The 14,681-nt window shown below is 35.2% G+C and overlaps 2 protein-coding genes and 1 long non-coding RNA gene across 3 annotated transcripts in view; 2 read left to right on the top strand and 1 right to left on the bottom strand.

Moving 5' to 3' along the window:
* LOC136834752 (uncharacterized) overlaps window positions 1-14,423 on the bottom strand; it is a 38,591-nt gene extending 24,168 nt beyond the window's left edge. Inside the window, exons 1-2 of the long non-coding RNA XR_010851869.1 lie at window positions 14,290-14,423; window positions 5,001-5,133 (exon numbers count right to left, since the gene is read on the bottom strand). This is a non-coding gene — a long non-coding RNA (uncharacterized lncRNA). The remainder of the gene's footprint in view (window positions 1-5,000; window positions 5,134-14,289) is intronic.
* LOC136834516 (uncharacterized) lies at window positions 2,134-3,638 on the top strand. The gene is made up of 3 exons (XM_067097110.1): window positions 2,134-2,171; window positions 3,033-3,132; window positions 3,355-3,638. Exons 1-3 carry the CDS (start codon window positions 2,160-2,162, stop codon window positions 3,546-3,548), a joined length of 306 nt encoding a protein of 101 aa, XP_066953211.1. The 5' UTR covers window positions 2,134-2,159; the 3' UTR covers window positions 3,549-3,638.
* On the top strand, window positions 13,386-14,459 carry LOC136834750 (uncharacterized). The gene is made up of 3 exons (XM_067097353.1): window positions 13,386-13,503; window positions 13,847-13,994; window positions 14,302-14,459. Exons 1-3 carry the CDS (start codon window positions 13,492-13,494, stop codon window positions 14,457-14,459), a joined length of 318 nt encoding a protein of 105 aa, XP_066953454.1. The 5' UTR covers window positions 13,386-13,491.
* The last annotated feature ends 222 nt before the right edge of the window (window positions 14,460-14,681 follow it).

The raw sequence follows: 14,681 nt of genomic DNA, 5'->3' as shown, positions 1-14,681 counted from the left end.
GTGCATTAAACGACCATGTTGAATCATTTTGGGTTGTGTTCTCGAAACGACAATGTCATAAAATTAGCTTTCTTCATCAACCATTCATTTGTGCCTGAATGCTCCTACGCCTGGGATACCTCTATTATTATTATTATTATTATTATTATTATTATTATTATTATTATTATTATTATTATTATTATCATTATCATTATTATCATTATCATTATTAGATTATTATTAGTATTATTATTATTAATATCAAGCACAAGGGTCTCTACAGGGAAAGCAACCGTGTACGGAAAAACAAAGTACAATATAAATTACAAAGGAGATGAAGAAATAAATTATGAAATGAGAATTCAACATTGCTTACTTGCTGTCATTCAAACAAGTCTTTGACATACCTCGCGGCGTAAGAAAAATCTGCTCAAGATAATAAACGCGAAGATATGATATGTACTTTGAAAACGCAGGCGCCTCGTCCTTCGGGGAAGCGCTCAGTGTGTCGGCTAGTGGCTTTGTGGCCGCCTTAATTGCAGGTAAAGAGAGTCGCGCTTCCCAGAACGGGTGCGTCGCATAACAGAACACCTGAATCACGTGGTTATTATAACATTCTGCTTATTTCGACGGACAAAGCGTGCTCTTAATTATTGTTATTATTGCTGTTGTTATTGAAAATTAACGCACATTCGATCCGGCTGTGAGGTAGAAATTCATTATTATTATTATTATTATTATTATTGTTGTTGTTGTTATTATGCTTAATATTAGGAATAAAATCCACAATCATTTGATCATAATGTAACTTAAGAACAACACTAACGAAAAATAAAAACAAATGGTGAATCTAATATCAAACTTCTGATTTCAGAATTGATTCTAACCCTTTGTTTTCTTTTGAAAGATCAGCCAGTTGACTTTATTGCCTTTATTATCTGATTGTTTGTAATCACTGTTATTTCTGGTAGAAAATAGGATGTTTCCTGGTATTCTTTAGTGGTCACATATCCAAGCACTGAACAAAGCTTTCATTGCCTAACATCACTGAATGAAATGCAATGGCATATCAAACGGTTCGATAAATTAGGATGACGTTCCCACGGATCTTAAATACTTTGTGTGTAATTATATGGACGAACAGAATATATAGTTTAATAAGCAAGCATTGCGAAGGTCTGACTTTGGAAATTTTAAAGATAGTTTCAGAATTTTAAATAGGAAGTAAATAAAAAGCAAAAAATACTCAGTTGGTCACTCCCATTTTTTAATCTGGGACACCTAGTTTACGAGGCATTTGTTCCATTATTTTGCAATTTTTAGTGATAAAAAATTAAAAAGAAAACCTTCTGCCGAAATCAGAGCAATGGACTACTTTTTTTTCCCTCCCTCTCTTAAAACTAATAATATGAAATTCATCATTATCATCAAGAACTACAACGATAATGATAATGATGATGATAATAATAATGAAATCGATGGCAACTTTAAAGACAATACTGCTATAACTGCCATTACTACTATTAATAATAATATGGCCGAAATACTGTCATAGATAAAATGGGAACTGAGATTTCCCTAATATCGGTTGATGTTTACTAAATAAGAAATAAAATAGAATTTAAATCTAAGTAAAAAGTCCAATTCCTTTTAATGGCGGAATCGCAATATTTAATTCTATTAAACTAATACAATTCTTTGTAGACATGTGAACATTTGATTTATTCCCATAAGGAATACTGTAAATTATTCCACTGAGAGTAAAAGTGAAATTTAGATTTCTCTGACACAAGCGAAATTTTCACAAAGTTTTTAAATGCGATTTGATATGCTTTCGTAATTGGCCGGATAAAATGTATAACTATTGCTTGGAGGATTTTTCAGACCTTCTGAATCTTCCTAAATTACCATTGGTTTTAAACACTGTAAGAATGACGCCTTGTTAGAGTCTGGTAATTAGGAAATTATGCTCTTATACTTGCAGCCCAAGCATTTTTAATGTTATATGAATTTTAATTGGAATAAATTATTCGTCCTCAAAGTAGAATAACTCATTTAAGTGGGGCGGAGGCTCTTAAAAATTGCCTTCCAAGGTTCTATTTTCGGTATATATATCAGTATCACGTAGGGTTTCAGCATCAGTATCCTAACGACAAGCAGATCTCCAAGCAGTCATCATGAAAGCAGTGGTAAGACTCTATTTAAACTATTTGATTTTTATTATTTTTCGTCATATTTCATTCAACTTGGTCTTACAGAGGATTAGTATTTTGAGCCATTTCTATTCTGTTTGGGACCTCTTTTGTACAAATTCATAAAGCTTTGTCTTACATACAAACGAATAGGTAGAGCCGTGTTTACACTGGCGATATGGATAACCTATTTTGTGACTATTCCACGATTTGACCAAAAGAAAGGATCTCAAACGTTACGCAAAACTGAAATGTGTAAACGGACTGAAATAAGCAGGTTTCACGCGCTCAAGATGACAAGTATCCCTACAAGATTTAAATGTCGTCTAAGTACAGAGATTCTCCAAGCCATTCCATCTGAAATATTAGTATTTTATCCATATTTGCTGAGCTGTCCCTCAAATCAATGACACTAGCACCTTATCATAGCAAGTTTCCACCAAATTCTCAGCTAGGGTAAGGTTCCCGCTCATTTATGATGATGAAACTGCTTTGCGGAACGGATGTTGGTAATAGCATTATACTGTTCGAAATTTTTGGGAAAGAGATGACTGTTATACTGCAGTATTATCCTGCAGTTCAAGTGGGACAGGACAGATCCAATTGCGAGGCTGTTATTTTAGTTTGCAAGGAAAAATGAAGACGAAATAAAGTGAATATGGACGGTACCACTGACCACCCATGTGAACCTTTGAGATCCTCGTTTTCTAAACCTTCTCCTGGACAGCGATGCTGCAGAATATTTTCCAATAACAATTACATTATTTTCATGTGCGAGTGTTTTTGCAGTGCCCTTAATTCGAGTTATATGATTAAAGAATCTACTTTTAGGCGTTTTCTGTCTCTGTTTCTTTACAGGTTCTCCTGAGTTTGATGGCAGCAGCTGCCACTTCTGTCATTGCTAGTCACGTCCCATCACCTCCCGTTTACGGCGGTCAAGCCAATACTTATCACCATCGTGAGTATAAAAGAATAATGGAATTGGCTCCTTTTGAATGGCTGTTAATAACAAGTTTGAGATGAGTGGTGGTACTTAGCCCGTTTTAATGAAAGGCGAGTTAATCAGCTCAGTGGTCGTTAAACTGAGATACTTTTTCATTAGCGACTGAGATACATTTGCGCAAAATGTCTGCATAATTCAGTTCTTTTTACATTATCTTTACTGATTTTCCTCTTACAGAACCCTACATCCCCCACCACTATGGCCTGAACCTTCCTCTGACTTACAGCCATCGATCCCCCTCCCCTACGGCCACGATCTCCCTCTCACCTACAGCAACAGATTCCCACTCCCCTACAACCAAGGGCTTCCTCGCTATCATGGTTACGCCTACGGTCGTCGCTAGACTTCAAGACTGCAGTTTCAGTCTCTAGGAGTGTTGGATTTCTAGTGTCAAGACGCTGGGATTCTTACTGAACTAAATTACTCTTCTGACTTTTCAGGATCATGGGTTTGTTGTGTATGCCTGAATTACTATCAAATGCTTTTTTTATTTCTCTCTAGGGACATTAATTTTTTCTGGTTTTAAATTAGTCTCGGTTTTGTTACTGATGATATGTTTTTACTCTCTCTCTCTCTCTCTCCATTTACTATTGTGAAAAAAAAAAAATACATTTTACAACAGGAACAATGTTTCGTTTTAATCCTACGGAGAAATAAAACTGAATAAATAAAGAAAGAATTCGTATTAAAAATGGTTAAAAAAGCATGTTCGAGAACGGTCGTGCTAGATGATTTAAATGCACAGGTCACTGACACAGAAAAATCTGGCATAGTTGATGGCAGGAATTCCTGACTAAATAAGAATGAAGAATATGTTGTGGAAATGTATTAAAAAAAGAACTGGAATTTTTGAAATGCATGATTATTAACAGTAAATTATATATAAGGATGAAGGAAGAAGTATGTCAGATTATGAGTTTGCGCAGAGTAACTAAATGGGCAAGTGAATGAGTATATAAGTAAGAACAGTGGCTGGAAGTTTATTTGATAATTGTCACTTACAATTAAGGAGAAGAAAAAAAATGTGGCCATAAATATAATTATGACAGATGAATTTGGCTACAAGGAAGTCAGAAAAATATGTAAGACGGTAACAGACAATGGGCTAGCGTCACAGACGATGAAAGATTTATCAGTGAAGGGATTTATATATTTATGTATAATACATATACATACATACACACACATATATATAGATATAAAATTATACATCTATATATACATATAAAGTTAAGTATATCTTAGTTTAACCAGACCACTGAGCTGATTAACAGCTCTCCCAGGGCTGGCCCGAAAGATTAGATTTATTTTACGTGGCTAAGAACCAACTGGTTACCTAGCAACGGGACCTACAGCTTATTGTGGAATCCGAACCACTAATTCTTCATTGGCCGGTCAGAGCGTCAAACGCTGGGCCAACAGCGTGCTAGCCGAGAGGTCTACCAACCTTCCAATGAAGAACTATATATATATATATATATATATATATATATATATATATATATATATATATATATATATATATATATATATATATATATATATATATATATATATATATATATATATATACATATACAAATGTGTATGTATATATATATATATATATATATATATATATATATATATATATATATATATATATATATATATATATATATATATATATATATATATATATATATATATATATATATATATACTGTATATATATATATAGATAACCCATTAATATTGTATATATCATAGCACAGATAACCCATTAATAATTATTTTGAATAACTTTTTGCCCAAAGGGAATTATATCTGATAAGTGCACCTACCTGGACCACGATTCGAACAATGGCTTCTAGAGATGTACATGGGTGACATTAGACTTAATGACTTCAGCTGTCAAAATAAATAGGTACTGGCTTCCGGTGCCGTAAGTATTCCTGCCAAATTCAAGTTCTGCACCTGGAATAGATCAATACACCTCTTTGTTTATGTATGATAGTTTGAGTAGTAATTTTACATATGGCATTTTACACTTATATAATAATAATAATAATAATAATAATAATAAGAAAGACGAGCAGCCTGGTTATAATAGGATAATAATAATAATAATGCGTTTCTAATAATAGGGGCTATCTTTAATCATGCCAGGACCGTCCATAACCAGAAAATAGCAAGAAAAGACATAATCACGAACATTAGTAATTGACCAAATTGACCATACGTCTTCTCAGCAAGAAACCTTTCTCCTCCCGGCAGCCAGGAGACATGCACCGAGCGACAGTTGAGTCAAAATTCGGCATCCGAGGATCGAAATTGAGGTTTTTCCTCAGCACTACAACGCCGCTCGCACGCAAGACGAAAACAGAAGATAGCTATGCCCCGGGCAGCCAATCATAATTCAGCACCGATCATGACCTCCCTATAAATAATAATAAAATCATTATTTCAACTAAAATAACTATGTCTTCTCAGAGACTGCACAGTTTAGCAAACATGAGATTTTTCTGAACGAGGGCAAGATAGCTAGTATATCAGCATCCATTTATCAACAAATATGTGAACGCTTTTACTAATTCTTTGACTAATTTTAAGAATTTTTTATAAAATAAAATCTTTGAAAATAATTTTTATAAATATTTTTTCTTTGTCCGGCAAACTTAATTTTGGCGGTGGTGACCCTGGCCGTTGTGACGTTAGATAACTTGCAATAAATCACCCGATTTGTTTATACCGTGAGAAGTATTATGTAAGAGTGCTTATGAGCCCCTATGATTTAACAAAGTAAAAATATAGGTTTATTATTTTTGATAAAGGGAAATTAATAAGCAAACTCAATAATAAAGAAACGAAGTCACTATAATTCTATGGCTTACATAACGGTTTTCAATAAAGATACTATAACCTGTTCTTTGGCTTTGACCTTTTTGTTTGAAAAGTCAGACATGGTAAACCTTAATTTAAGGAAAGTACAGTTATCATTCATCAGCAAGAAAAGGCTACTACGAAAATACAATCGTCTATGAGGCATCTGAATTACAGAGGATCAGCGACCTCTTAACCCTAGACCTTTAAACTTAGACCGATTTCTCTCACAAGTTAACCATCTTCAGAGGATCACTTAGTGAAAGTCACCACCACCTTTCAATGAAATATAATCACCTGTTTTCACGTAATAAAGAAATTTTAAGAGAGGACAGGAGAAGGTAGGAAGAGGAAATGGGACAAAAGCCCGTGCAGTAAATAGCTACCGAAGTTTATTGATAAAGGAGAAGTGTACTCTCCCGGATTTCATCTGAAAAATGCTATTCACGGACTCTTTCAGATAACCCAAATTAACCGTGGAGGTTCCATGGGCACCAATGGTTACTAGTAGTATCACTAGTAGGATTAGTAGGATTACTAGGAGGAGGAGGAGGAGGAGGAGGAGGGTACCACTGGTTACTAGTAGTATCACTAGTAGGATTAGTATATTACTAGGAGGAGGAGGGTACCACTGGTTACTAGTAGTAACACTAGTAGGATTAGTAGTATTACTAGGAGGAGGAGGGTACCACTGGTTACTAGTAGTATCACCAGTAGGATAAGTAGGATTACTAGGAGGAGGAGGAGGAGGAGGGTACCACTGGTTACTAGTAGTATCACTAGTAGGATTAGTAGTATTACTAGGAGGAGGAGGAGGAGGAGGAAAAATATGTACAAACAGTCCTGAGCAATTTGACTTCTTCTATCAACAAACTCTTGTAAATTCAAAGACAGACCAAAAGCTTCCTTCCTCGGTCGGTATGGGAGGGGATACATACTCAGGTAATGAGGCATAATTACCTTAGGGCAGGTGTGGTTGTCACGGCCCTTATCTTTCAAGGATATTTAGGGGGTATATATACGGTTGTCCATAGGTTTCTAGCATCAGTAGATCCTTAGAGAAGGATTAGCAAGTTCAAACACTCCACCATGATGAAGGTCGCGGTAAGTTTTGCTTAACTAATGAAGGATAAGTATATTAAATCTTGGCGAAGACATTTCATAAGAACTGTTAAAGCCTTTCATTGTCTATTATTATTATCACATTATTATTACAGCATTCTAAAGCCTAATGTTTTGCGAATATTTTAAAAGGAAAATGAGGACCGATTTTATATGAATATTATGGAAGAATGTAAATCATTTGTATTTCAGCACACGAATGGATATTTGGTTCACGAACATTTTGTATAATGACAAATTACATCGTTAAATTTTCCAGTTTTCTGGATTAAATCATACGATGTAAATGTTTCGGTTTTAACGATCTAAAAATTATGCGATTATTTTGTCAATGTTAAAGGCTAATTAGTTAGGTACTCTTTTTTTATTTACAAAAAGAAGATTAAGCAAAAAGATGCCCATATTTGCTTTGTTTTTATGCATGTCCATGTTTTTATTTATGCTCTTGAAGTACAAGGGAAGCATTGAGATGTTTGCTTTCTGTTTCGTTACTATGTGAATGTGACATGTGGAGTTTTTTTAAGTTAACCTGTTTATAATGATATAAAAATATATATATGTATATATATAATATATACATGCAAACACACACACACACACACACACATATATATATATATATATATATATATATATATATATATATATATATATATATATATATATATCTATTACGATTTCCCTCTACAGTATTCTCAATCATTTTATCCTTTCATTACCACAGATTTTACTGTGCCTGGTGGCTGTGGCCATGGCTGTGCCCCTGCCAGAACCCGAGGCCGACCCTTCCCTGCTGCTGCCCTTTGGGCATCACTACCCTCTCTACAGCCCTTTCATCAATGCCATCAAGGATGAGGACACCGGAGTCTACACGTTCCGTAAGAGACTTGACCTTTGTTTATGTTTACTGGTATTTTCATTTACTAAGTGGCTTATTTTTGGGACAATGAAATATTATCATTAAAATTTTACCTTAAACGAAAGCACAGGTGCACTCATTACACCCTTAAGCATCTTGAGGGTATTTCAGTTATATCACAACGTAATTTCTCGAGGATACCCTTCCAACTTTTCTCAAACAACAAATTAGCGAAGACTAACCCAATGTAATTATCGAAGTATTATATTCACAAATCTCTAAATTAACTCTACTAATAGTTATAGCTGCAATCTCTTTATCTACAAAGCACTAATTACCAAACCATTCTTTCTCCTTTAATGCTTTCTGATCATTCCAGCTAACGGGCTCCTGGCTCCTGAAAGCAGATATCCTTTCACTTACGGATATCACGGATATCCCGTGGGTTACCCTTACCCCCTATACCCATATGGGGTCAAGTCCGCCAGTGAGAAGTGAGGTAATGGAGTCAAGGTCTACCCTGGAGAGGTCAAAGGTCGGAATTCGAAACTCCACATGAACGTCAGATTTTCTATTTTGATATAAGGATGTCACCAGTCTATTCTTCATCTTATGTCTAATAAATTTTTTTTTTATTTCATCTAAAGAACTATTTTTTTAACCTGATTTTTGCATATTTCATTTCCTAAAGGGAAGGACTAATAGATTCCCACTTAATAGTTAAAACACCGATACTGGATTTTTGTGGTGCTAATGTGTCCATGATCACAATCTTAAATAAACAAAAGTTATTAGAAGAGGTATTTGTGATGATGCGAGATAAAAGTGAGGTTGCAAATCAATATATATATATATATATATATATATATATATATATATATATATATATATATATATATGGATGTATATCACAAAATAGTCAGACAACTTCACTGTTTATACATATTCATACTACTTGTGTTCGGCTTCAATTAGACTGAAGACTGGAATCTAAACCATCCCGTCTAATTGAAGCCTAACACGAGTAGTATGAATACATGTATTTGGGATACACACACACACACACACACACACACACACACACACACACACACACATATATATATATATATATATATATATATATATATATATATATATATATATATATATATATATATATATATATATATATATATATATAGAGAGAGAGAGAGAGAGAGAGAGAGAGAGAGAGAGAGAGAGAGAGAGAGAGAGAGAGAGAGAGAGAGAAGTCTTTGATATTACATTTCTTATGATCTAATTCACGCAAGGACACACTTACATTAAACATGAAATACCTCATATATGTTACCTTTTCATCCGAGATTTTAAACAATATTAAATCCAACATAAGTTTAAAAACTATTTTAAACTATAAAGTCCCATTAAAATATTTAATAAATACTTAAAAGTCCATTTTAGTAAAATATCATCACTTAATACCAAATGGCAACACCGCCTCTATATTTAAAAAGGGGAGAGGCATTTAAACTCCGCTGAATCAAAAAGCTCAGTTCAGTTTAAATGAAAACCTTTAAATTCTTCCCGGCGAACGAATGGTTTAAATCATCCTCCTCCCCCCTAATTCACTTGCGTGAGTCAGCGGACACCTGCATCTTCTGAACCCCATCAGGGCATTTAAATCGCACCTGGGGTTCACTTTAACGGGGCTTTTGACTGGCGGGAATTTAAATGCCGTCTTTATGTGTTTAAGGCGCGAAGAAAAAAAAGATGATTTTAGGCTGATGTGCTTCGGTAACTGATTTTTTTTATATAATTTAAGAAGTAAAGTATCTTCTTTCTTCTCTATGTTATTATTTTTAAGTACATTGTTGCGATAATTTATTTGTAATTTCACTAAACAGATAATTTCCTAGCAACTCTGGATAGACGCTGCATCCAAGTTATTTTGCAACTGCGGTGAGTATACTATACTGCTCACTATTTATCGATACTCTGTGTTAATTTGGAAAAACTAATATTTTTTTCCATCTTTGAACATTCACCTTTTTATGAGTATTTACAAAATGCATGTATAATATTACTTCGCATCCTATACTTTAAATAACATACCGTCGGACCGAGTAACGTGACTGGAATTCCAGCCACGCTCAGAAAAATTTTCCTACATCTCTTTTGAATTCTTTTGTTGTATAAAGTATGTGTACTACCATTGAAAATACTTTTTTCCTGTGATTAATAGTTCTGTTTAGAGTCCATTGCTTTAAATAAACATGTTAATCAAAACCACACCATGTGTTACTTCCTTTCTAAGGTAAATGATCGACTGTCATTCCGAGTTTTCCCGGACAGTGCCGGGTTGGTCAGCTTGTGTATTTATGTATGTATGTATATATGTATCTGGCCTGAACTGATTTGTGAGAGTATGTAAAATTTGCATTCAATTTACATGAGGACAAATTCATTATTCATTTACATCTTTAGTACCAAACAACTGGGAAGATGTATCCTGTAACCAAAAAAATCCAAATTATAAATATAAAAGGTACTGATATACTTAAACTAACATGCAACCCTTTCATCATCTTTCTAATGTTATTTGCCTGAATTAAATTCTGAAAATGGGCAAACTACTTCCCAACCTTAGTTGTATACAGGAGGCACAATCATTAATTACCCCTCCTCCTCCGCCAAAAAAAATACGAACTGAAATGTCTACCTTCTCTACTTTTCCATTTAATCGACTCTGTACCAATGACTGCTGCTCCCTCCCAAATGAAGCAACTAGCTCTGCTCCGTATCCCAAAGCTAACTAACAGTTAAGACTGTTTTTCCATGAAAAATAGGGAGTGAGTGTCTATTCTGATTACTATATAAACAAGTGAAAAATGCGCCAAAGTTTCTTCGGCGCAATCGAGTTTTCTGTACAGCGTATAATGTTGTCTGAAACTCTCACCCGCGGCCCATGAAACTTTCAGCCAAAGCCCGGTGGTGGCCTGTGTTGTTGGCGCCTATAGCGGTGCCAAAAGCACGATCATGGCTAATTTTAATCTTGAATCAAACAAAAACTACTGAGGCTAGAGGGCTTCAATTTGGTATTTTTGATGATTGCAGGGTGGATGATCACTATATCAATTTGCAGTCCTCTAGCCTCAGTAGTTTTTAAGATCTGAGGGCGGACAGAAAAAGTGCGGACGAACAGACAAATAGCCATTGCAATAGTTTTCTTTTACAGAAAACTAAAAGTAGTAATGGTTCAGCACATCACTATTTCTTCGACTCCTTATCTGAGCACAGACTTTTATAATCTATCTTGAACCCACTTTAAATAATCAGGAACCCACTGTGTTTCATTTTCGTATGAAAAGCCTTGTTCAAGAATGTTTTGGTTTTCCACGTCAAAATGAAAGGGATTTCATATGTGTGTGTAGATATATATATATATATATATATATATATATATATATATATATATATATATATATATATATATATATATATATATATATATATGTGTGTGTGTGTGTGTGTGTGTGTGTGTGTGTGTGTGTGTGTGTGTGTGTGTGTGTGTGTGTGTGTGTGTGTGTGTAGGACAGCCAACTTACTCCAATTTATGAAGTTTGATAGACATTTTACTTCCATCCTTGCCTGTCTCTCAAGAGAAAACGTATAGGTACCTTGAGTCAAGGGATTCTGCAAAACACATTTTACCAAGGACGTAAGCAGATTTGGTTACCACCAACTGGAGTGTAATATTTGCCCATTAGATATACATTCTATTTGCTAAAGACTTTGGAACATAAAACTCTATGGAAGTCACATTTAGTGTTCCTCTGAAGATCAATAAGATCCTCTGATCTACTTAAACAGACGTGAGCTGTGTATGTAAAAATATGGGAATCAATATTAATTAAGGGTAGGTTTTATCGAATCCTGATATGGAGAATTCTCAAACAAGAGCTCTAGAGAAAATCAAATCGTTATTAACATGAAAATTTGTCTTAGTTCAATGATGCCAATAAAAATCGAAAGCATAAGACCTATATCATATAACACAAAAAGGTTCAAAATAATCTACAAATACAACGTGAAAAGATGACTTAACACTAGCTAGATGTATACCAAAAAGAAAACAGAAATCTCATAAAATCATTGTAAACTTCTAGAAATATAAAGGCAATACCGTGGAGCTGGTTCTCCACCGTACTGACATGCCCTCTATATTAATGGTGTGAAGAAATAAGTATACCAGGATCTCGTTATAGTATGTATGCATACTTTTGTCGCCGTTATTTATTCCTTACTAGAGCAAAACATACTGCCCATTCACCTAAGATTGAGCGATCTGGAACATACCAATAAGAGGTGAAGTCAGTGAGGTATGTGACTTTATTCATAAGTTAATGTCATACCATGCTTCCATATCATGAATCACGTGCATGTGTAGTTACATGATGATGGTGAATGTCACAATACTTGGATAACTATTTGGTTCGATACGTTCTTTCTTTATGCTCTTGAATGATTTATTGTACAACACTGACTGAGATGATACCTGTCCATAATCTTCCTATAATTGTGGACATGATATCGTTACGTGTCTTGCGCTTTAGATCTTTTATTCCATCACTGTTGGAATGTTATTGGCCTTCATGGATTCCAGCGCCATTCACGCCGTCACCTTCCTATCAGTTGCCAAAGTTGATGGATTCCTTTTCACAAGACTTGTAATTACGGCTTTATTGTCAAGGCATCAAGAGTTAGTGCGTCTTACTTGTCTTGGAGACTCTCAGATCCACATTCTGTTGCTGTTCCACTAACTAACATTGCCAATGGTTGCAGCCAACGATTCAGGTTTCATTACGGTGCCGTAGTAGCCTACCTTCAAGAAAAATGAGGCCCTATTGACCGGTAGGTTGACAGGGTACAATAGTGAAACCTTCAGCCACACTTTTTATCCGACATTTCTCTTAATTTCTCCCTCTTGTACGATATATGCATTACCATGTTTATTTACTATTCTTTTTAAGGTGGACTACAAAAATATGATACCTAGTATAAAATAGAAACAATGTTTCATAAGACACAGCAATATGGAACTATGTTTAATGCTGTTTTGCTCTCCTATAAACGATTGTTGTTAGTAAAACAATATCAGCAATTATGAGAAAGGCAGACTCAACAGAGAGCGTTCTTCCATCAAAAGAACTCAAAGAAACGTTTTTTTTTTTTTAATAACAAATAGGATAGATCCTTTACTTTAGTAGTCCTTTGTGAACAACTGCGGTTTCCGTCAAACCCCTAATTTGGTCATTCCGGAATTTGTGTCCTCTTCTTAACCAATGGCCTTGATAAGGCGTGAGAGGCGCAGGGGAAGGGAACATCTTCCCTCAAGGATCCGTTGCCCTATAAATATCAGGTGTCGGTCTGTGACGGCATCACTATCGTCAGAGGAGCCTCGTCCACTGTTCTTCTTCTTCCTGGTCATCATGAAGTTCACGGTGAGTGTCTGAGGGATTCTGGAGAAACGTCCTCGTCTGTCCAAGAGTATTTGAAATAATGAGAGATTTTTCTTGATGGCAGTTTTTACTGATTTTTGAGTTTCAAGACAGATACTATCTTACTATTCATGTCCCTCTAGATTTGGCACAATTTTTTCATTATCAAAGTTGTTGCTTTATTTCTGTTTCTGGACGATAAATGCCTGCGTGTTTTGGTTAATGTATCAAGATATTTACAGAACCGATTTTACTAATATTCACGATGGATTAAAGATGGTTTATTGTCATCGTGTCTTCCTCAAAACATCCTCTTTTCCAAGGTCTTCAATCTTCATCTTTGCAGATTTTACTGGGCCTTGTGGCTGTGGCTGCGGCTGCTTATCTACCTTATCCACATGGATCCGCCAACAGTCTGTACTTGCCACATCCAATCGCCTACCACAAGCCATATGCCTACCCTGCAGCCCCACACTACCTACCCTCCTTCTACCGTAAGTATCTATAGAGTAAAGCTAATACAAAAATTTTCATTATTTGCTACTCCATTCCTTTCAATTTGTAAAATACTTTTCCCTTTGGCAAAGCACAAATAATCTGGCGAAGATGAAAGATAGTACTGGTTTCTAACTAAATGCTGCTAACAGGACGTTATTGTGTTGAGATATCTCCGACAAATACTCCAAGCACAGGAGAGTGGGAGCTAATTAAATCCTTCACTTGACACTTCTCGTAGTTAAGTGAAGTAAGAGACGGGCTCTTCATGGCTACTTAATAATTGACATTTACCTGAATTTACAGCCTCCGTTCAGCCAGTCGTCTTCGGTCATGGATACCCACACCCCTACGGCTTTGGATTGGGGTATCCTTTCTACCCCTATGCGCCAAGGACTGCTCCGGAATCCACGTCTGAAGAACCTTCCACCGAGGAACCTGCCACGGAAGTACCTGAGGAATAGGCAGTTGGGATCAAGAATATCTTCTGACAGCAGTTAGAATCAAGAAGTCTTTGGTTATCAGTCTAGGATTTCAATAAGGAAATAGAAATAAAAGTATAAATGAAGCTTTATGTTTCTTTGGTAGCTGCTGAGTCTTTAGTCTAAAACTATGAAATAATAAAGTTGAAGTAAAATGACTGTTTTGTCTTACCCTGATAGTACAAGAAAAACAAAAACACACAC

The sequence above is a fragment of the Macrobrachium rosenbergii genome, chromosome 54 (genome assembly GCF_040412425.1).
Source record: "Macrobrachium rosenbergii isolate ZJJX-2024 chromosome 54, ASM4041242v1, whole genome shotgun sequence".
Lineage (NCBI taxonomy): Eukaryota > Metazoa > Arthropoda > Malacostraca > Decapoda > Palaemonidae > Macrobrachium > Macrobrachium rosenbergii.
Note: the sequence above shows the minus strand (reverse complement) of the source record. Positions and strands in the feature narration are given on the sequence as shown.

Excerpts from the sequence above, each read along its gene's own strand:
- LOC136834516 (XM_067097110.1), top strand. Across the intron at positions 3,133-3,354 it reads AGCCAATACTTATCACCATC|AACCCTACATCCCCCACCAC; the intron begins GTGAGTATAAAA and ends TTCCTCTTACAG.
- LOC136834750 (XM_067097353.1), top strand. Across the intron at positions 13,995-14,301 it reads CTACCTACCCTCCTTCTACC|CCTCCGTTCAGCCAGTCGTC; the intron begins GTAAGTATCTAT and ends CTGAATTTACAG.